At 51.8% G+C, this 22,080-nt stretch overlaps 1 protein-coding gene across 2 annotated transcripts in view; it reads right to left on the bottom strand.

Moving 5' to 3' along the window:
* Positions 1–22,080, bottom strand: part of CORO2A (coronin 2A) — a 235,376-nt gene that overhangs the window by 56,712 nt on the left and 156,584 nt on the right. For both annotated transcript variants that reach the window (XM_073664193.1, XM_073664182.1), the window contains exon 5: positions 3,697–3,876. In XM_073664193.1, the coding sequence (XP_073520294.1) occupies positions 3,697–3,876 (180 nt within the window). The remainder of the gene's footprint in view (positions 1–3,696; positions 3,877–22,080) is intronic.

The raw sequence follows: 22,080 nt of genomic DNA, 5'->3' as shown, positions 1-22,080 counted from the left end.
AGACGGCTGGAGCATTACAGAGACCAAAGGGTATCACGCGGTATTCGTAGTGACCGTCACGAGTGTTGAATGCCGTCTTCCACTCGTCTCCCTGGCGGATCCGGACCAAATTGTACGCCCCACGAAGATCGAGCTTGGTGAAGATCTTCGTGCCTTTAAGGCAGTCAAACAGCTCCAAGATGAGAGGCAGGGGGTACTTATTTTTGATGGTAATCTGTTTAAGGCCCCTGTAATCGATACAGGGACGTGGAGAGCCGTCTTTCTTCTTGACGAAGAAGAATCCTGCTCCAGCCGGAGAGGTGGATTTCTGGATAAATCCCCTGGCAAGATTCTCTTCTATGTACTCAGACATGGCCCGGGTCTCAGCCAGCGACAAGGGGTAGATTCGCCCGCGGGGAGGAGAAGCACCAGGTACTAGGTCGATGGGGCAATCATACGGCCTATGAGGTGGTAGTGTCTCAGCTTCCTTTTTGTCAAAGACGTCCGCATAGGACCAGTGGGGTGCCAGCAGACCAGGTAGATTAGCCGGAGTAGACGGGGGTCGAGCAGGACGAACCGGAACCAGACAGGACTCATGGCATTCCTGACCCCAACGGAACACTTCACCAGATCTCCAATTCAGGACGGGCTCATGTCTTTGTAACCAGGGTAGACCAAGCAAGAGGGGTGAGAGAGACCGGACAGCACATGAAAGGAGATCTTCTCCGAGTGCAGCATTCCCACCTGAAGGGTTACAGGCTCAGCGACGAGCAAGATGGTTTCCGGAAGAAGCCTCCCATCCACGGAGGCAACCGCCAACGGTTCAGCCAGACGTACGGTAGGAATCTGATACCGCTCCACAACAGCCTGTTGAATGAGATTCCCAGTGGCTCCGGAATCCAGATGGGCAGTTTTGAAGAAGCGGGTCTCACCACAAGAAATAGAAACAGACAGAGTCAAGGACGGAGAGGATTTACTCTTGCCTAGGACGACCTCTCCGAGCGGTCCTAGACACTGGAGTTTCCCGGCCTCACCGGGCAGGAACGGATCAGATGCTCTATACTGCCACAGTAGAAGCAACTCCCCTCGGTTCGGTGCGTCTCCAGGTGAGACTTGACCATCTTGGTTTGGTCAATTTGCATAGGCTCAGGCGAACATGTCCGGGGAATAGCTGGTTGTGAGGCTGGCCTTTGGAATGTTGGAGCGAGACGCGGAAATCTTCCCTCCCGGGTAGTCTCCTTAGCATGTTCCAGAAAACAGATGTCAATCCGGGTAGCTAATGACACCAGGTTGTCCAGGGTGGAAGGGATGTCACGACCGGATAGCTCATCCTTGATCCGTCCGGAAAGACCCTCCCAAAAGGCGGACACCAGGGCCTCGTTGTTCCAGGCAAGTTCAGATGCGAGGGTTCGGAAACGTATGGCATACTGGCCCACAGTGAGACTCCCTTGGCGGAGACGGAAAAGTGAGGAGGCAGTAGAATATTTTCGTCCAGGCTCATCGAAGACCTTCCGGAAGGCAGCGAGGAAAGTCAGAAGATCGGACACCAGGGGATCCCCTCTTTCCCAAAGAGGGTTTAGCCATGCCAATGCCTCCCAGGTGAGGCAAGGAGGGACCAGAGTGGCGTGACTAAGTGCCTACTCGGCCTGACCCAGGTCACACGGCGGCTTAGTCGACTCTGTGAACCAGGGAGGGACCGGGCAGGTGAACTAGGAGCCACTCTGGGACCGACCTTGTGTGAGAGCAGGAGACTCCCACGGGTCAGACGACAGGAACTGACCGGTACAGCGGATGAGCACGGCAGGAAGGCAGACGGGTGGTCCGGGTAGATCAGCAGGCTGGTACGGCAGATAGTCAGACAGGTACTCCGGGTAAGCAAGAATGCGGGTATGGCGGATAGCCAGACAGGTGCTCCGGGTAGGCAGGCTGGCGGGCACGGCAGGTAACTGGCAGGTGCTCCAGGTAGGCAAGCTGGCGGGCATGACAGGTAACTGGCAGGTGCTCCAGGTAGGCAAGCTCGCGGGCACGACAGGTAACTGGCAGGTGCTCCAGGTAGGCAAGCTGGTGGACACGGCAGGTAACTGGCAGACTGGCGGGCAGAACTATTAGACAGACTGGTGGGCTGGACTGTTAGACAGACTGGCGGGCTGGACTGTTAGACAGACTGGCGGGCAGGACTGTTAAACAGACTGGCGGGCAGGACTGTTAGACAGACTGGCGGGCAGGACAGACTGGCAGCGAGACCTGAGGGCTGAAGCAAGTGTTAGCACACGGAACAACAACCTTGCACAGGCACCTCCATTTTGGAGGAGGTGCTTTATATAGGAGAAGTTCTCCGGCCATTGGCCGGGGACTCTTTAGGGCGGCGCGCGCGGCCCCTTTAAGAGGGTGGAAGCGCGCACGCGCCCTGAGCACAGTGCCCAGGAAGCTGCGCGCTGTGTGCGCCACAGCAGCAGGGGAGCCGGAAGACGCCGGACCAGGACCGCGGCGGTGAGGGGAACGGCGTCTCTGCCCGGCAGAGAAGCCGATGCTACACTTAACATGTCGCTCTCTGCAAGAAGAAATGTTACCCCTTAGATACCGGTCTGACGCCTCTCACCTAGCCAAACCAGAACTCACACTTTGCACTGACGAGGGGCAGAACCCCGAAACACAGTCTCTGCAAATTGAGTTTCTGGTTCTGGCTTATATCCTAAGTCATGTGATAAGGCTCCTTAAAGGGTCACTATTTACTTTTAGGATTGCTACTTCCTGTAGGTGGCACTACAGTCCTGGTCCTTTTCCTCTCTGAAGAGACAATTTCCTTTAATTGGAGAACACTGCACATGGGAAAGTTGCTTTTCAACAGGAGGAGACTGAGATTAAGGCCTCGCTCACACTGCCGTATAACACGGCCGAGTGCTATCAGATGTGTTATTGGATAGCACCCGGGACCAATGTTATACTATGATGCAGTGCAGATTTGCGATAATTTTCTCGTGCTTATTCAGCATAAGAAAACAATTGCAGCATGCTGCGTGTGACTCCGATATTGGAATCACATGCACCCATACAAGTCTATGGGTCTGTGTGTCACATCGGACTGCACTTGAACGTACGTGCACAGAGACAATGGAGAAGATGGAGAAACTAAGTTCTCCATCTTCTCCGCACCTGTGCTGCAGTTATCTCATGCAAGAGAATTGCATCATACTCAGATGAAACTCGGATTAATCTCTGACAGAGTTTTAGCGGAGTGTCATTAGCATAATCCGCCCGATTCTCTTGCATGTGAGAATCTACGCCAGTGTGAGCGAGCCCTAAAAATGGACAGATACTCTTTTCATACATTAGGACTTATGTGTTATGGAGTATCAGAAAGCGGTAAATCATTTTATGTGTCGTTTATCAATTGGATGTATATTGATGCAATTTGATGTGCTGATTTGCTATTCATGTAGCTAATCACAGGCATTTTATTGGTGAAATGGATGCAGGTTCTTCCATTTCATCATACATACTTCAGATTGGCAGTGGTTAAATGGAAAAACTATTGTAACGGCATAAACTACAGCATGGAAATGTAACTGTGCTTCATAAAGTCTATACAGTATGAATGAGAATAACACTGAACTTGACCTGATCATCTAAAAAGTATGAAGGGTATGCAGTAAAATCGGCATTAAGGAATTATTGTGGACAAGTATTAAATAAACTGATGAATATGCATGTACAGACCTGTATAACGGATCCTTTCAAGGGATCAATGATTCTGACTTTTCTATCTTTGCATGACGTAGCCATAAGACTTCCATCTAAATTGAACGACATAGAAAGAATGACGTCTTTATGACACTCTATTGTCCTGACAGGACTGTATATTACTGGCTCCTCGTTGTCTAGATTCCATATCATAATCTGCAAAATAAACATAAATGTACAATTATAATGACCTGCAAAATAAACAGAAGTGTACAATTATACACTATTACATGTTATTACATGTTATATTCAATTTTCTTTAATGCTTAGTGTTAGTGATATGGAAACTCGACTGTCCAGGTCTGAAAGTCCAGCCATCTTGCAGCTCCCCACATTCATGCTCCTGGGACCCTATTGATATCATAAAGTTCATTACCAGCTATGGGCATTATTGAACCATATATTGCTCCTGAAAAAATGAGTTTTTCCAATGAGTACAATTGGGAACAGACAGAAGATCTCTTCCATTGCATCAAGTAGAAAACAATATATATTTTTTTCCAGAAATATTACAATATTTCAGAAGATTAGAAGAAAAGTTGCCAATGTTTGTGGATTTTATTTTTAGACTAGAAACCCTTTCATGTACAATGTTACTAACAATAGCTCCACCTGCTCAAGACTTGCACTAAGCAAAAGTGTATCAGTTTTTCCTTCCGTTTTATGTTGATCAGAACAAGGATCATAACCCACTGTGCAGCATAAAGCAAAATGCTCCCCATGAAATAGGCAGTACATCACTCCATGTGATAGCACAAGCCACAGTGCTCCCCATGACATAGGCAGTACATCACTCCATGTGATAGCACAAGCCACAGTGCTCCCCATGACATAGGCAGTACAGCACTCCATGTGATAGCACAAGCCAGTGCTCCCCATGACATAGGCAGTACAGCGCTCCATGTGATATCACAAGCCACAGTGCTCCCCATGACATAGGCAGTACAGCACTCCATGTGATAGCACAAGCCACAGTGCTCCCCATGACATAGGCAGTACAGCACTCCATGTGATAGCACAAGCCACAGTGCTCCCCATGACATAGGCAGTACAGCACTCCACGTGATAGCACAAGCCACAGGGCTCCCCATGACATAGGCAGTACATCACTCCATGTGATAGCACAAGCCACAGTGCTCCCCATGACATAGGCAGTACAGCGCTCCATGTGATAGCACAAGCCACAGTGCTCCCCATGACATAGGCAGTACAGCACTCCATGTGATAGCACAAGCCACAGTGCTCCCCATGACATAGGCAGTACAGCGCTCCATGTGATATCACAAGCCACAGTGCTCCCCATGACATAGGCAGTACAGCACTCCATGTGATAGCACAAGCCACAGTGCTCCCCATGACATAGGCAGTACAGCACTCCACGTGATAGCACAAGCCACAGTGCTCCCCATGACATAGGCAGTACAGCACTCCATGTGATATCACAAGCCACAGTGCTCCCCATGACATAGGCAGTACAGCACTCCATGTGATAGCACAAGCCACAGTGCTCCCCATGACATAGGCAGTACAGCGCTCCATGTGATATCACAAGCCACAGTGCTCCCCACGACATAGGCAGTACAGCACTCCATGTGATAGCACAAGCCACAGTGCTCCCCATGACATAGGCAGTACAGCACTCCACGTGATAGCACAAGCCACAGTGCTCCCCATGACATAGGCAGTACAGCACTCCATGTGATAGCACAAGCCACAGTGCTCCCCATGACATAGGCAGTACAGCACTCCATGTGATAGCACAAGCCACAGTGCTCCCCATGACATAGGCAGTACAGCACGCCATGTGATAGCACAAGCCACAGTGCTGGCTATGATATAGGCAGTACAGTGCTCCATGTGATAGCACAAGGCACAATGCTCCCCATGACATAGGCAGTACAGCACTCCATGTGATAGCACAAGCCACAGTGCTCCCCATGATATAGGCAGTACAGCGCTCCATGTGATAGCACAAGCCACAGTGTTCCCCATGACATAGGCAGTACAGCACTCCACGTGATAGCACAAGCCACAGTGCTCCCCATGATATAGGCAGTACAGCACTCCACGTGATAGCACAAGCCACAGTGCTCCCCATGATATAGGCAGTTCAGCACTCCACGTGATAGCACAAGCCACAGTGCTCCCCATGATATAGGCAGTACAGTGCTCCATGTGATAGCACAAGCCACAGTGCTCCCCATGACATAGGCAGTACAGTGCTCCATGTGATATCACAAGCCACAGTGCTCCCCATGATATAGGCAGTACAGTGCTCCATGTGATAGCAAAAGCCACAGTGCTCCCCATGACATAGGCAGTACAGCACTCCATGTGATAGCACAAGCCACAGTGCTCCCCATGATATAGGCAGTACAGTGCTCCATGTGATAGCACAAGCCACAGTGCTCCCCATGATATAGGCAGTACAATGCTCCATGTGATAGCACAAGCCACAGTGCTCCCCATGACATAGGCAGTACAGCGCTCCATGTGATAGCACAAGCCACAGTGCTCCCCATGACATAGGCAGTACAGTGCTCCATGTGATATCACAAGCCACAGTGCTCCCCATGACATAGGGAGTACAGTGCTCCATGTGATATCACAAGCCACAGTGCTCCCCATGATATAGGCAGTACAGCGCTCCATGTGATAGCACAAGCCACAGTGCTCCCCATGACATAGGCAGTACAGTACTCCATGTGATATCACAAGCTACAGTGCTCCCCATGACATAGGCAGTACAGCACTCCATGTGATAGCACAAGCCACAGTGCTCCCCATGATATAGGCAGTACAGTGCTCCATGTGATAGCACAAGCCACAGTGCTCCCCATGATATAGGCAGTACAATGCTCCATGTGATAGCACAAGCCACAGTGCTCCCCATGACATAGGCAGTACAGCGCTCCATGTGATAGCACAAGCCACAGTGCTCCCCATGACATAGGCAGTACAGTGCTCCATGTGATATCACAAGCCACAGTGCTCCCCATGACATAGGCAGTACAGCACTCCATGTGATAGCACAAGCCACAGTGCTCCCCATGATATAGGCAGTACAGTGCTCCATGTGATAGCACAAGCCACAGTGCTCCCCATGATATAGGCAGTACAATGCTCCATGTGATAGCACAAGCCACAGTGCTCCCCATGACATAGGCAGCACAGCGCCCCATGTGATAGCACAAGCCACAGTGCTCCCCATGACATAGGCAGTACAGTGCTCCATGTGATATCACAAGCCACAGTGCTCCCCATGACATAGGCAGTACAGTGCTCCATGTGATATCACAAGCCACAGTGCTCCCCATGATATAGGCAGTACAGCGCTCCATGTGATAGCACAAGCCACAGTGCTCCCCATGACATAGGCAGTACAGTACTCCATGTGATATCACAAGCCACAGTGCTCCCCATGACATAGGCAGTACAGCACTCCATGTGATAGCACAAGCCACAGTGCTCCCCATGATATAGGCAGTACAGTGCTCCATGTGATAGCACAAGCCACAGTGCTCCCCATGATATAGGCAGTACAATGCTTCATGTGATAGCACAAGCCACAGTGCTCCCCATGACATAGGCAGTACAGCGCTCCATGTGATAGCACAAGCCACAGTGCTCCCCATGACATAGGCAGTACAGTGCTCCATGTGATATCACAAGCCACAGTGCTCCCCATGACATAGGCAGTACAGCACTCCATGTGATAGCACAAGCCACAGTGCTCCCCATGATATAGGCAGTACAGTGCTCCATGTGATAGCACAAGCCACAGTGCTCCCCATGATATAGGCAGTACAATGCTCCATGTGATAGCACAAGCCACAGTGCTCCCCATGACATAGGCAGCACAGCGCCCCATGTGATAGCACAAGCCACAGTGCTCCCCATGACATAGGCAGTACAGTGCTCCATGTGATATCACAAGCCACAGTGCTCCCCATGACATAGGCAGTACAGTGCTCCATGTGATATCACAAGCCACAGTGCTCCCCATGATATAGGCAGTACAGCGCTCCATGTGATAGCACAAGCCACAGTGCTCCCCATGACATAGGCAGTACAGTGCTCCATGTGATATCACAAGCCACAGTGCTCCCGATGACATAGGCAGTACAGCACTCCATGTGATAGCACAAGGCACAGTGCTCCCCATGACATAGGCAGTACAGCGCTCCATGTGATATCACAAGCCACAGGGCTCCCCATGACATAGGCAGTACAGCACTCCATGTGATATCACAAGCCACAGTGCTCCCCAAGACATAGGCAGTACAGCACTCCATGTGATAGCACAAGCCACAGTGCTCCCCATGACATAGGCAGTACAGCACTCCATGTTATATCACAAGCCACAGTGCTCCCCATGACATAGGCAGTACAGTGCTCCATGTGATAGCACAAGACACAGTGCTCCCCATGACATAGGCAGTACAGCACTCCGTGTGATAGCACAAGCCACAGTGCTCCCCATGACATAGGCAGTACAGCGCTCCATGTGATATCACAAGCCACAGTGCTCCCCATGACATAGGCAGTACAGCACTCCGTGTGATAGCACAAGCCACAGTGCTCCCCATGACATAGGCAGTACAGCACTCCGTGTGATAGCACAAGCCACAGTGCTCCCCATGACATAGGCAGTACAGCACTCCTTGTGATAATACAAGCCACAGTGCACCCCATGATATAGGCAGTACAGCGCTCCATGTGATAGCACAAGCCACAGTGCTCCCCATGATATAGGCAGTACAGCGCTCCATGTGATAGCACAAGCCACAGGGCTCCCCATGACATAGGCAGTACAGCACTCCATGTGATAGCACAAGCCACAGTACTCCCCATGACATAGGCAGTACAGCACTCCGTGTGATAATACAAGCCACAGTGCACCCCATGATATAGGCAGTACAGCGCTCCATGTGATAGCACAAGCCACAGTGCTCCCCATGACATAGGCAGTACAGCACTCCATGTGATAGCACAAGCCACAGTGCTCCCCATGATATAGGCAGTACAGTACTCCATGTGATAGCACAAGCCACAGTGCTGCCCATGATATAGGCAGTCCAGGCTCCATGTGATAGCACAAGCCACAGTGCTCCCCATGATATAGGCAGTACAGCGCTCCACGTGATAGCACAAGCCACAGTGCTCCCCATGATATAGGCAGTACAGCGCTCCATGTGATAGCACAAGCCACAGGGCTCCCCATGACATAGGCAGCACAGCGCTCCATGTGATATCACAAGCCACAGTGCTCCCCATGACATAGGCAGTACAGCACTCCATGTGATAGCACAAGCCACAGTGCTCCCCCTGATATAGGCAGTACAGCACTCCACGTGACAGCACAAGCCACAGTGCTCCCCATGATATAGGCAGTACAGCGCTCCATGTGATAGCACAAGCCACAGGGCTCCCCATGACATAGGCAGCACAGCGCTCCATGTGATAGCGCAAGCCACAGGGCTCCCCATGACATAGGCAGTACAGCACTCCATGTGACAGCACAAGCCACAGTGCTCCCCATGACATAGGCAGTACAGCACTCCATGTGATAGCACAAGCCACAGTGCTCCCCATGACATAGGCAGTACAGCACTCCATGTGATAGCACAAGCCACAGTGCTGCCCATAATATAGGCAGCACAGCGCTCCATGTGATAGCACAAGCCACAGTGCTCTCCATGACATAGGCAGTACAGCGCTCCATGTGATAGCACAAGCCACAGTGCTCCCCATGACATAGGCAGTACAGTGCTCCATGTGATAGCACAAGCCACAGTGTTCCCATGATATAGGCAGTACAGCGCTCCATGTGATAGCACAAGCCACAGTGCTCCCCATGACATAGGCAGTACAGCGCTCCATGTGACAGCACAAGCCACAGTGCTCCCCATGACATAGGCAGTACAGCGCTCCATGTGACAGTACAAGCCACAGTGCTCCCCATGACATAGGCAGTACAGCGCTCCATGTGATAGCACAAGCCACAGTGCTCCCCATGACATAGGCAGTACAGCGCTCCATGTGATAGCACAAGCCACAGTGCTCCCCATGACATAGGCAGTACAGCGCTCCATATGATAGCACAAGCCACAGTGCTCCCCATGATATAGGCAGTACAGCGCTCCATGTGATATCACAAGCCACAGTGCTCCCCATGACATAGGCAGTACAGCACTCCATGTGATAGCACAAGCCACAGTGCTCCCCATGACATAGGCAGTACAGCGCTCCATGTGATAGCACAAGCCACAGTGCACCCCATGACATAGGCAGTACAGCGCTCCATGTGATAGCACAAGCCACAGTGCTCCCCATGACATAGGCAGTACAGCGCTCCATGTGATATCACAAGCCACAGTGCTCCCCATGATATAGGCAGTACAGTGCTCCATGTGATAGCACAAGCCACAGTGCTCCCCATGACATAGGCAGTACAGCGCTCCATGTGATAGCACAAGCCACAGTGCTCCCCATGACATAGGCAGTACAGCACTCCATGTGATAGCACAAGCCACAGTGCTCCCCATGACATAGACAGTACAGTGCTCCATGTGATATCACAAGCCAGAGTGCTCCCCATGACATAGGCAGTACAGTGCTCCATGTGATAGCACAAGCCACAGTGCTCCCCATGATATAGGCAGTACAGCACTCCATGTGATAGCACAAGCCACAGGGCTCCCCATGATATAGGCAGTACAGCACTCCATGTGATAGCACAAGCCACAGTGCTCCCCATGACATAGGCAGTACAGCACTCCATATGATAGCACAAGCCACAGTGCTCCCCATGACATAGGCAGTACAGCACTCCATGTGATAGCACAAGCCACAGGGCTCCCCATGATATAGGCAGTACAGCACTCCATGTGATAGCACAAGCCACACTGCTCCCCATGACATAGGCAGTACAGTGCTCCATGTGATATCACAAGCCACAGTGCTCCCCATGACATAGGCAGTACAGCGCTCCATGTGATAGCACAAGCCACAGTGCTCCCCATAACATAGGCAGTACAGCACTCCATGTGATAGCACAAACCACAGTGCTCCCCATGACATAGGCAGTACAGCACTCCATGTGATAGCACAAGCCACAGTGCTCCCCATGACATAGGCAGTACAGCACTCCATGTGATAGCACAAGCCACAGGGCTCCCCATGATATAGGCAGTACAGCGTTCCATGTGATATCACAAGCCACAGGGCTCCCCATGATATAGGCAGTACAGCACTCCATGTGATAGCACAAGCCACAGTGCTCCCCATGACATAGGCAGTACAGCACTCCATGTGATAGCACAAGCCACAGTGCTCCCCATGATATAGGCAGCACAGTACTCCATGTGATAGCACAAGCCACAGTGCTGCCCATGATATAGGCAGTCCAGGCTCCATGTGATAGCACAAGCCACAGTGCTCCCCATGATATAGGCAGTACAGCGCTCCACGTGATAGCACAAGCCACAGTGCTCCCCATGATATAGGCAGTACAGCGCTCCATGTGATAGCACAAGCCACAGGGCTCCCCATGACATAGGCAGCACAGCGCTCCATGTGATATCACAAGCCACAGTGCTCCCCATGACATAGGCAGTACAGCACTCCATGTGATAGCACAAGCCACAGTGCTCCCCCTGATATAGGCAGTACAGCACTCCACGTGACAGCACAAGCCACAGTGCTCCCCATGATATAGGCAGTACAGCGCTCCATGTGATAGCACAAGCCACAGGGCTCCCCATGACATAGGCAGCACAGCGCTCCATGTGATAGCGCAAGCCACAGGGCTCCCCATGACATAGGCAGTACAGCACTCCATGTGACAGCACAAGCCACAGTGCTCCCCATGACATAGGCAGTACAGCACTCCATGTGATAGCACAAGCCACAGTGCTCCCCATGACATAGGCAGTACAGCACTCCATGTGATAGCACAAGCCACAGTGCTGCCCATAATATAGGCAGCACAGCGCTCCATGTGATAGCACAAGCCACAGTGCTCCCCATGACATAGGCAGTACAGCGCTCCATGTGATAGCACAAGCCACAGTGCTCCCCATGACATAGGCAGTACAGTGCTCCATGTGATAGCACAAGCCACAGTGTTCCCATGATATAGGCAGTACAGCGCTCCATGTGATAGCACAAGCCACAGTGCTCCCCATGACATAGGCAGTACAGCGCTCCATGTGACAGCACAAGCCACAGTGCTCCCCATGACATAGGCAGTACAGCGCTCCATGTGACAGTACAAGCCACAGTGCTCCCCATGACATAGGCAGTACAGCGCTCCATGTGATAGCACAAGCCACAGTGCTCCCCATGACATAGGCAGTACAGCGCTCCATGTGATAGCACAAGCCACAGTGCTCCCCATGACATAGGCAGTACAGCGCTCCATATGATAGCACAAGCCACAGTGCTCCCCATGATATAGGCAGTACAGCGCTCCATGTGATATCACAAGCCACAGTGCTCCCCATGACATAGGCAGTACAGCACTCCATGTGATAGCACAAGCCACAGTGCTCCCCATGACATAGGCAGTACAGCGCTCCATGTGATAGCACAAGCCACAGTGCACCCCATGACATAGGCAGTACAGCGCTCCATGTGATAGCACAAGCCACAGTGCTCCCCATGACATAGGCAGTACAGCGCTCCATGTGATATCACAAGCCACAGTGCTCCCCATGATATAGGCAGTACAGTGCTCCATGTGATAGCACAAGCCACAGTGCTCCCCATGACATAGGCAGTACAGCGCTCCATGTGATAGCACAAGCCACAGTGCTCCCCATGACATAGGCAGTACAGCACTCCATGTGATAGCACAAGCCACAGTGCTCCCCATGACATAGACAGTACAGTGCTCCATGTGATATCACAAGCCAGAGTGCTCCCCATGACATAGGCAGTACAGTGCTCCATGTGATAGCACAAGCCACAGTGCTCCCCATGATATAGGCAGTACAGCACTCCATGTGATAGCACAAGCCACAGGGCTCCCCATGATATAGGCAGTACAGCACTCCATGTGATAGCACAAGCCACAGTGCTCCCCATGACATAGGCAGTACAGCACTCCATATGATAGCACAAGCCACAGTGCTCCCCATGACATAGGCAGTACAGCACTCCATGTGATAGCACAAGCCACAGGGCTCCCCATGATATAGGCAGTACAGCACTCCATGTGATAGCACAAGCCACACTGCTCCCCATGACATAGGCAGTACAGTGCTCCATGTGATATCACAAGCCACAGTGCTCCCCATGACATAGGCAGTACAGCGCTCCATGTAATAGCACAAGCCACAGTGCTCCCCATAACATAGGCAGTACAGCACTCCATGTGATAGCACAAACCACAGTGCTCCCCATGACATAGGCAGTACAGCACTCCATGTGATAGCACAAACCACAGTGCTCCCCATGACATAGGCAGTACAGCACTCCATGTGATAGCACAAGCCACAGGGCTCCCCATGATATAGGCAGTACAGCGTTCCATGTGATATCACAAGCCACAGGGCTCCCCATGATATAGGCAGTACAGCACTCCATGTGATAGCACAAGCCACAGTGCTCCCCATGACATAGGCAGTACAGCACTCCATGTGATAGCACAAGCCACAGGGCTCCCCATGATATAGGCAGTACAGCACTCCATGTGATAGCACAAGCCACAGTGCTCCCCATGACATAGGCAGTACAGCACTCCATGTGATAGCACAAGCCACAGTGCTGCCCATGATATAGGCAGTACAGCGCTCCATGTGATATCACAAGCCACAGTGCTCCCCATGATATAGGCAGTAGAGCGCTCCATGTGATATCACAAGCCACAGTGCTCCCCATGACATAGGCAGTACAGCATTCCATGTGATAGCACAAGCCACAGTGCTCCCCATGACATAGGCAGTACAGCACTCCATGTGATAGCACAAGCCACAGTGCTCCCCATGATATAAGTAGTACAGCGCTCCATGTGATAGCACAAGCCACAGGGCTCCCCATGATATAGGCAGTACAGAACTCCATATGATAGAACAAGCCACAGTGCTCCCCATGACATAGGCAGTACAGAGCTCCATGTGATATCACAAGCCACAGTGCTCCCCATGATATAGGCAGTACAGCACTCCATATGATAGCACAAGCCACAGTGCTCCCCATGACATAGGCAGTACAGCGCTCCATGTGATATCACAAGCCACAGTGCTCCCCATGACATAGGCAGTACAGCACTCCATATGATAGCACAAGCCACAGTGCTCCCCATGACATAGGCAGTACAGCGCTCCATGTGATATCACAAGCCACAGTGCTCCCCATGACATAGGCAGTACAGCACTCCATGTGATAGCACAAGCCACAGTGTTCCCCATGACATAGGCAGTACAGCGCTCCATGTGATATCACAAGCCACAGTGCTCCCCATGACATAGGCAGTACAGCACTCCATGTGATAGCACAAGCCACAGTGCTCCCCATGACAAAGGCAGTACAGCACTCCATGTGATAGCACAAGCCACAGTGCTCCCCATGATATAGGCAGTACAGCACTCCATGTGATAGCACAAGCCACAGTGCTCCCCATGATATAGGCAGTACAGCGCTCCATGTGATAGCACAAGCCACAGGGCTCCCCATGATATAGGCAGTACAGCACTCCATGAGATAGCACAAGCCACAGTGCCCCCCATGACATAGGCAGTACAGCACTCCATGTGATAGCACAAGCCACAGTGCTCCCCATGATATAGGCAGTACAGCACTCCATGTGATAGCACAAGTCACAGTGCTCCCCATGACAGCACTCCATGTGATAGTCCAAGCCACAGTGCTCCCCATGACATAGGCAGTACAGCACTCCATGTGATAGCACAAGTCACAGAGCTCCCCATGACATAGGCAGTACAGCGCTCCATGTGATAGCACAAGCCACAGTGCTCCCCGTGACAAAGGCAGTACAGCACTCCATGTGATAGCACAAGCCACAGTGCTCCCCATGACATAGGCAGTACAGCACTCCATGTGATAGCACAAGCCACAGTGCTCCCCATGACATAGGCAGTACAGCACTCCATGTGATAGCACAAGCCACAGTGCTCCCCATGACATAGGCAGTACAGCACTCCATGTGATAGCACAAGCCACAGTGGTCCCCATGACATAGGCAGTACAGCGCTCCATGTGATAGCACAAGCCACAGTGCTCCCCATGACTAAGGCAGTACAGCGCTCCATGTGATAGCACAAGCCACAGTGCTCCCCATGATATAGGCAGTACAGCACTCCATGTGATAGTAAAAGCCACAGTGCTCCCCATGATATAGGCAGTACAGCGCTCCATATGATAGCACAAGCCACAGTGTTCCCCATGACATAGGCAGTACAGCGCTCCATGTGATAGCACAAGCCACAGTGCTCCCCATGATATAGACAGTACAGCACTCCATGTGATAGCACAAGCCACAGTGCTCCCCGTGACAAAGGCAGTACAGCACTCCATGTGATAGCACAAGCCACAGTGCTACCCATGATATAGGCAGTACAGCACTCCACATGATAGCACAAGCCACAGTGCTCCCCATGATATAGGCAGTACAGCGCTCCATGTGATTGCACAAGCCACAGTGCACCCCATGACATAGGCAGTACAGCGCTCCATGTGATATCACAAGCCACAGTGCACCCCATGACATAGGCAGTACAGCACTCCGTGTGACAGCGCAAGCCACAGTGCTCCCCATGACATAGGCAGTACAGTGCTCCATGTGATAGCACAAGCCACAGTGCTCCCCATGACATAGGCAGTACAGCACTCCGTGTGATAATACAAGCCACAGTGCACCCCATGACATAGGCAGTACAGCACTCCATGTGATAGCACAAGCCACAGTGCTCCCCATGACATAGGCAGTACAGCACTCCATGTGATAGCACAAGCCACAGTGCTCCCCATGACAAAGGCAGTACAGCGCTCCATGTGATAGCGCAAGCCACAGTGCTCCCCATGATATAGGCAGTACAGCACTCCACGTGATAGCACAAGCCACAGTGCTCCCCATGATATAGGCAGTACAGCGCTCCATGTGATAGCACAAGCCACAGTGTTCTCCATGACATAGGCAGTACAGCACTCCATGTGATAGCACAAGCCACAGTGCTGCCCATGATATAGGCAGTACAGCGCTCCATGTGATATCACAAGCCACAGTGCTGCCCATGATATAGGCAGTACAGCGCTCCATGTGATATCACAAGCCACAGTGCTCCCCATGACATAGGCAGTACAGCACTCCATGTGATAGCACAAGCCACAGTGCTCCCCATGACATAGGCAGTACAGCACTCCATGTGATAGCACAAGCCACAGTGCTCCCCATGATATAGGTAGTACAGCACTCCATGAGATAGCACAAGCCACAGGGCTCCCCATGATATAGGCAGTATAGAACTCCATATGATAGAACAAGCCACAGTGCTCCCCATGACATAGGCAGTACAGAGCTCCATGTGATATCACAAGCTACAGTGCTCCCCATGACATAGGCAGTACAGCGCTCCATGTGATATCACAAGCCACAGTGCTCCCCATGACATAGGCAGTACAGCACTCCATGTGATAGCACAAGCCACAGTGCTCCCCATGACATAGGCTGTACAGCACTCCATATGATAGCACAAGCCACAGTGCTCCCCATGACATAGGCAGTACAGCGCTCCATTTGATATCACAAGCCACAGTGCTCCCCATGACATAGGCAGTACAGCACTCCATGTGATAGCACAAGCCACAGTGTTCCCCATGACATAGGCAGTACAGTGCTCCATGTGATATCACAAGCCACAGTGCTCCCCATGACATAGGCAGTACAGCATTCCATGTGATAGCACAAGCCATAGTGCTCCCCATGACATAGGCAGTACAGCACTCCATGTGATAGCACAAGCCACAGTGCTCCCCATGATATAGGCAGTACAGCACTCCATGTGAAAGCACAAGCCACAGTGCTCCCCATGATATAGGCAGTACAGCGCTCCATGTGATAGCACAAGCCACAGGGCTCCCCATGATATAGGCAGTACAGCACTCCATGAGATAGCACAAGCCACAGTGCTCCCCATGACATAGGCAGTACAGCACTCCATGTGATAGCACAAGCCACAGTGCTCCCCATGACATAGGCAGTACAGCACTCCATGTGATAGCACAAGCCACAGTGCTCCCCATGACATAGGCAGTACAGCACTCCATGTGATAGCACAAGCCACAGTGCTCCCCATGATATAGGCAGTACAGCGCTCCATGTGATAGCACAAGCCACAGGGCTCCCCATGATATAGGCAGTACAGCACTCCATGTGATAGCACAAGCCACAGTGCCCCCCATGACATAGGCAGTACAGCACTCCATGTGATAGCACAAGCCACAGTGCTCCCCATGACATAGGCAGTACAGCACTCCATGTGATAGCACAAGCCACAGTGCTCCCCATGACATAGGCAGTACAGCACTCCATATGATAGCACAAGCCACAGTGCTCCCCATGACATAGGCAGTACAGCGCTCCATGTGATAGCACAAGCCACAGGGCTCCCCATGATATAGGCAGTACAGCACTCCATGTGATAGCACAAGCCACAGTGCCCCCCATGACATAGGCAGTACAGCACTCCATGTGATAGCACAAGCCACAGTGCTCCCCATGATATAGGCAGTACAGCACTCCATGTGATAGCACAAGTCACAGTGCTCCCCATGACAGCACTCCATGTGATAGCACAAGCCACAGTGCTCCCCATGACATAGGCAGTACAGCACTCCATGTGATAGCACAAGTCACAGTGCTCCCCATGACATAGGCAGTACAGCGCTCCATGTGATAGCACAAGCCACAGTGCTCCCTGTGACAAAGGCAGTACAGCACTCCATGTGATAGCACAAGCCACAGTGCTCCCCATGACATAGGCAGTACAGCACTCCATGTGATAGCACAAGCCACAGTGCTCCCCATGACATAGGCAGTACAGCAATCCATGTGATAGCACAAGCCACAGTGCTCCCCATGACATAGGCAGTACAGCACTCCATGTGATAGCACAAGCCACAGTGCTCCCCATGACATAGGCAGTACAGCACTCCATGTGATAGCACAAGCCACAGTGCTCCCCATGACATAGGCAGTACAGCGCTCCATGTGATAGCACAAGCCACAGTGCTCCCCATGACATAGGCAGTACAGCGCTCCATGTGATAGCACAAGCCACAGTGCTCCCCATGATATAGGCAGTACAGCACTCCATGTGATAGTAAAAGCCACAGTGCTCCCCATGATATAGGCAGTACAGCGCTCCATGTGATAGCACAAGCCACCGTGTTCCCCATGACATAGGCAGTACAGCGCTCCATGTGATAGCACAAGCCACAATGCTCCCCATGATATAGGCAGTACAGCACTCCATATGATAGCACAAGCCACAGTGCTCCCCATGACATAGGCAGTACAGCGCTCCATGTAATATCACAAGCCACAGTGCTCCCCATGACATAGGCAGTACAGCACTCCATGTGATAGCACAAGCCACAATGTTCCCCATGACATAGGCAGTACAGCGCTCCATGTGATATCACAAGCCACAGTGCTCCCCATGACATAGGCAGTACAGCACTACATGTGATAGCACAAGCCATAGTGCTCCCCATGACATAGGCAGTACAGCACTCCATGTGATAGCACAAGCCACAGTGCTCCCCATGATATAGGCAGTACAGCACTCCATGTGATAGCACAAGCCACAGTGCTCCCCATGATATAGGCAGTACAGCGCTCCATGTGATAGCACAAGCCACAGGGCTCCCCATGATATAGGCAGTACAGCACTCCATGTGATAGCACAAGCCACAGTGCCCCCCATGACATAGGCAGTACAGCGCTCCATGTGATAGCACAAGCCACAGTGCTCCCCATGACATAGGCAGTACAGCGCTCCATGTGATAGCACAAGCCACAGTGCTCCCCATGATATAGGCAGTACAGCACTCCATGTGATAGTAAAAGCCACAGTGCTCCCCATGATATAGGCAGTACAGCGCTCCATGTGATAGCACAAGCCACCGTGTTCCCCATGACATAGGCAGTACAGCGCTCCATGTGATAGCACAAGCCACAATGCTCCCCATGATATAGGCAGTACAGCACTCCATATGATAGCACAAGCCACAGTGCTCCCCATGACATAGGCAGTACAGCGCTCCATGTAATATCACAAGCCACAGTGCTCCCCATGACATAGGCAGTACAGCACTCCATGTGATAGCACAAGCCACAATGTTCCCCATGACATAGGCAGTACAGCGCTCCATGTGATATCACAAGCCACAGTGCTCCCCATGACATAGGCAGTACAGCACTACATGTGATAGCACAAGCCATAGTGATCCCCATGACATAGGCAGTACAGCACTCCATGTGATAGCACAAGCCACAGTGCTCCCCATGATATAGGCAGTACAGCACTCCATGTGATAGCACAAGCCACAGTGCTCCCCATGATATAGGCAGTACAGCGCTCCATGTGATAGCACAAGCCACAGGGCTCCCCATGATATAGGCAGTACAGCACTCCATGTGATAGCACAAGCCACAGTGCCCCCCATGACATAGGCAGTACAGCACTCCATGTGATAGCACAAGCCACAGTGCTCCCCATGACATAGGCAGTACAGCACTCCATGTGATAGCACAAGCCACAGTGCTCCCCATGACATAGGCAGTACAGCACTCCATATGATAGCACAAGCCACAGTGCTCCCCATGACATAGGCAGTACAGCGCTCCATGTGATATCACAAGCCACAGTGCTCCCCATGACATAGGCAGTACAGCACTCCATGTGATAGCACAAGCCACAGTGTTCCCCATGACATAGGCAGTACAGCGCTCCATGTGATATCACAAGCCACAGTGCTCCCCATGACATAGGCAGTACAGCATTCCATGTGATAGCACAAGCCATAGTGCTCCCCATGACATAGGCAGTACAGCACTCCATGTGATAGCACAAGCCACAGTGCTCCCCATGATATAGGCAGTACAGCACTCCATGTGATAGCACAAGCCACAGTGCTCCCCATGATATAGGCAGTACAGCGCTCCATGTGATAGCACAAGCCACAGGGCTCCCCATGATATAGGCAGTACAGCACTCCATGTGATAGCACAAGCCACAGTGCCCCCCATGACATAGGCAGTACAGCACTCCATGTGATAGCACAAGCCACAGTGCTCCCCATGATATAGGCAGTACAGCACTCCATGTGATAGCACAAGTCACAGTGCTCCCCATGACAGCACTCCATGTGATAGCACAAGCCACAGTGCTCCCCATGACATAGGCAGTACAGCACTCCATGTGATAGCACAAGTCACAGTGCTCCCCATGACATAGGCAGTACAGCGCTCCATGTGATAGCACAAGCCACAGTGCTCCCCGTGACAAAGGCAGTACAGCACTCCATGTGATAGCACAAGCCACAGTGCTCCCCATGATATAGGCAGTACAGCACTCCATGTGATAGCACAAGCCACAGTGCTCCCCATGACATAGGCAGTACAGCACTCCATGTGATAGCACAAGCCACAGTGCTCCCCATGACATAGGCAGTACAGCACTCCATGTGATAGCACAAGCCACAGTGCTCCCCATGATATAGGCAGTACAGCACTCCACGTGATAGCACAAGCCACAGTGCTCCCCATGATATAGGCAGTACAGCGCTCCATGTGATAGCACAAGCCACAGTGTTCTCCATGACATAGGCAGTACAGCACTCCATGTGATAGCACAAGCCACAGTGCTGCCCATGATATAGGCAGTACAGCGCTCCATGTGATATCACAAGCCACAGTGCTGCCCATGATATAGGTAGTACAGCGCTCCATGTGATATCACAAGCCACAGTGCTCCCCATGACATAGGCAGTACAGCACTCCATGTGATAGCACAAGCCACAGTGCTCCCCATGACATAGGCAGTACAGCACTCCATGTGATAGCACAAGCCACAGTGCTCCCCATGATATAGGTAGTACAGCACTCCATGAGATAGCACAAGCCACAGTGCTCCCCATGACATAGGCTGTACAGCACTCCATATGATAGCACAAGCCACAGTGCTCCCCATGACATAGGCAGTACAGCGCTCCATGTGATATCACAAGCCACAGTGCTCCCCATGACATAGGCAGTACAGCACTCCATGTGATAGCACAAGCCACAGTGTTCCCCATGACATAGGCAGTACAGCGCTCCATGTGATATCACAAGCCACAGTGCTCCCCATGACATAGGCAGTACAGCATTCCATGTGATAGCACAAGCCATAGTGCTCCCCATGATATAGGCAGTACAGCACTCCATGTGATAGCACAAGCCACAGTGCTCCCCATGATATACGCAGTACAGCACTCCATGTGATAGCACAAGCCACAGTGCTCCCCATGATATAGGCAGAACAGCACTCCATGTGATAGCACAAGCCACAGGGCTCCCCATGATATAGGCAGTACAGCACTCCATGTGATAGCACAAGCCACAGTGCCCCCCATGACATAGGCAGTACAGCACTCCATGTGATAGCACAAGCCACAGTGCTCCCCATGATATAGGCAGTACAGCACTCCATGTGATAGCACAAGTCACAGTGCTCCCCATGACAGCACTCCATGTGATAGCACAAGCCACAGTGCTCCCCATGACATAGGCAGTACAGCACTCCATGTGATAGCACAAGTCACAGTGCTCCCCATGACATAGGCAGTACAGCGCTCCATGTGATAGCACAAGCCACAGTGCTCCCTGTGACAAAGGCAGTACAGCACTCCATGTGATAGCACAAGCCACAGTGCTCCCCATGACATAGGCAGTACAGCACTCCATGTGATAGCACAAGCCACAGTGCTCCCCATGACATAGGCAGTACAGCACTCCATGTGATAGCACAAGCCACAGTGCTCCCCATGACATAGGCAGTACAGCACTCCATGTGATAGCACAAGCCACAGTGCTCCCCATGACATAGGCAGTACAGCACTCCATGTGATAGCACAAGCCACAGTGCTCCCCATGATATAGGCAGTACAGCGCTCCATGTGATAGCACAAGCCACAGGGCTCCCCATGATATAGGCAGTACAGCACTCCATGTGATAGCACAAGCCACAGTGCCCCCCATGACATAGGCAGTACAGCACTCCATGTGATAGCACAAGCCACAGTGCTCCCCATGACATAGGCAGTACAGCACTCCATGTGATAGCACAAGCC

Source organism: Phyllobates terribilis, unplaced genomic scaffold, assembly GCF_046119375.1.
Source record: "Phyllobates terribilis strain yellow unplaced genomic scaffold, ASM4611937v1 Scaffold_1__5_contigs__length_1240528914, whole genome shotgun sequence".
Taxonomy (NCBI): Eukaryota; Metazoa; Chordata; class Amphibia; order Anura; family Dendrobatidae; genus Phyllobates; species Phyllobates terribilis.
The sequence above is the reverse complement of the archived record's forward strand: the minus strand, read 5'-3'. Positions and strand labels throughout refer to the sequence as shown.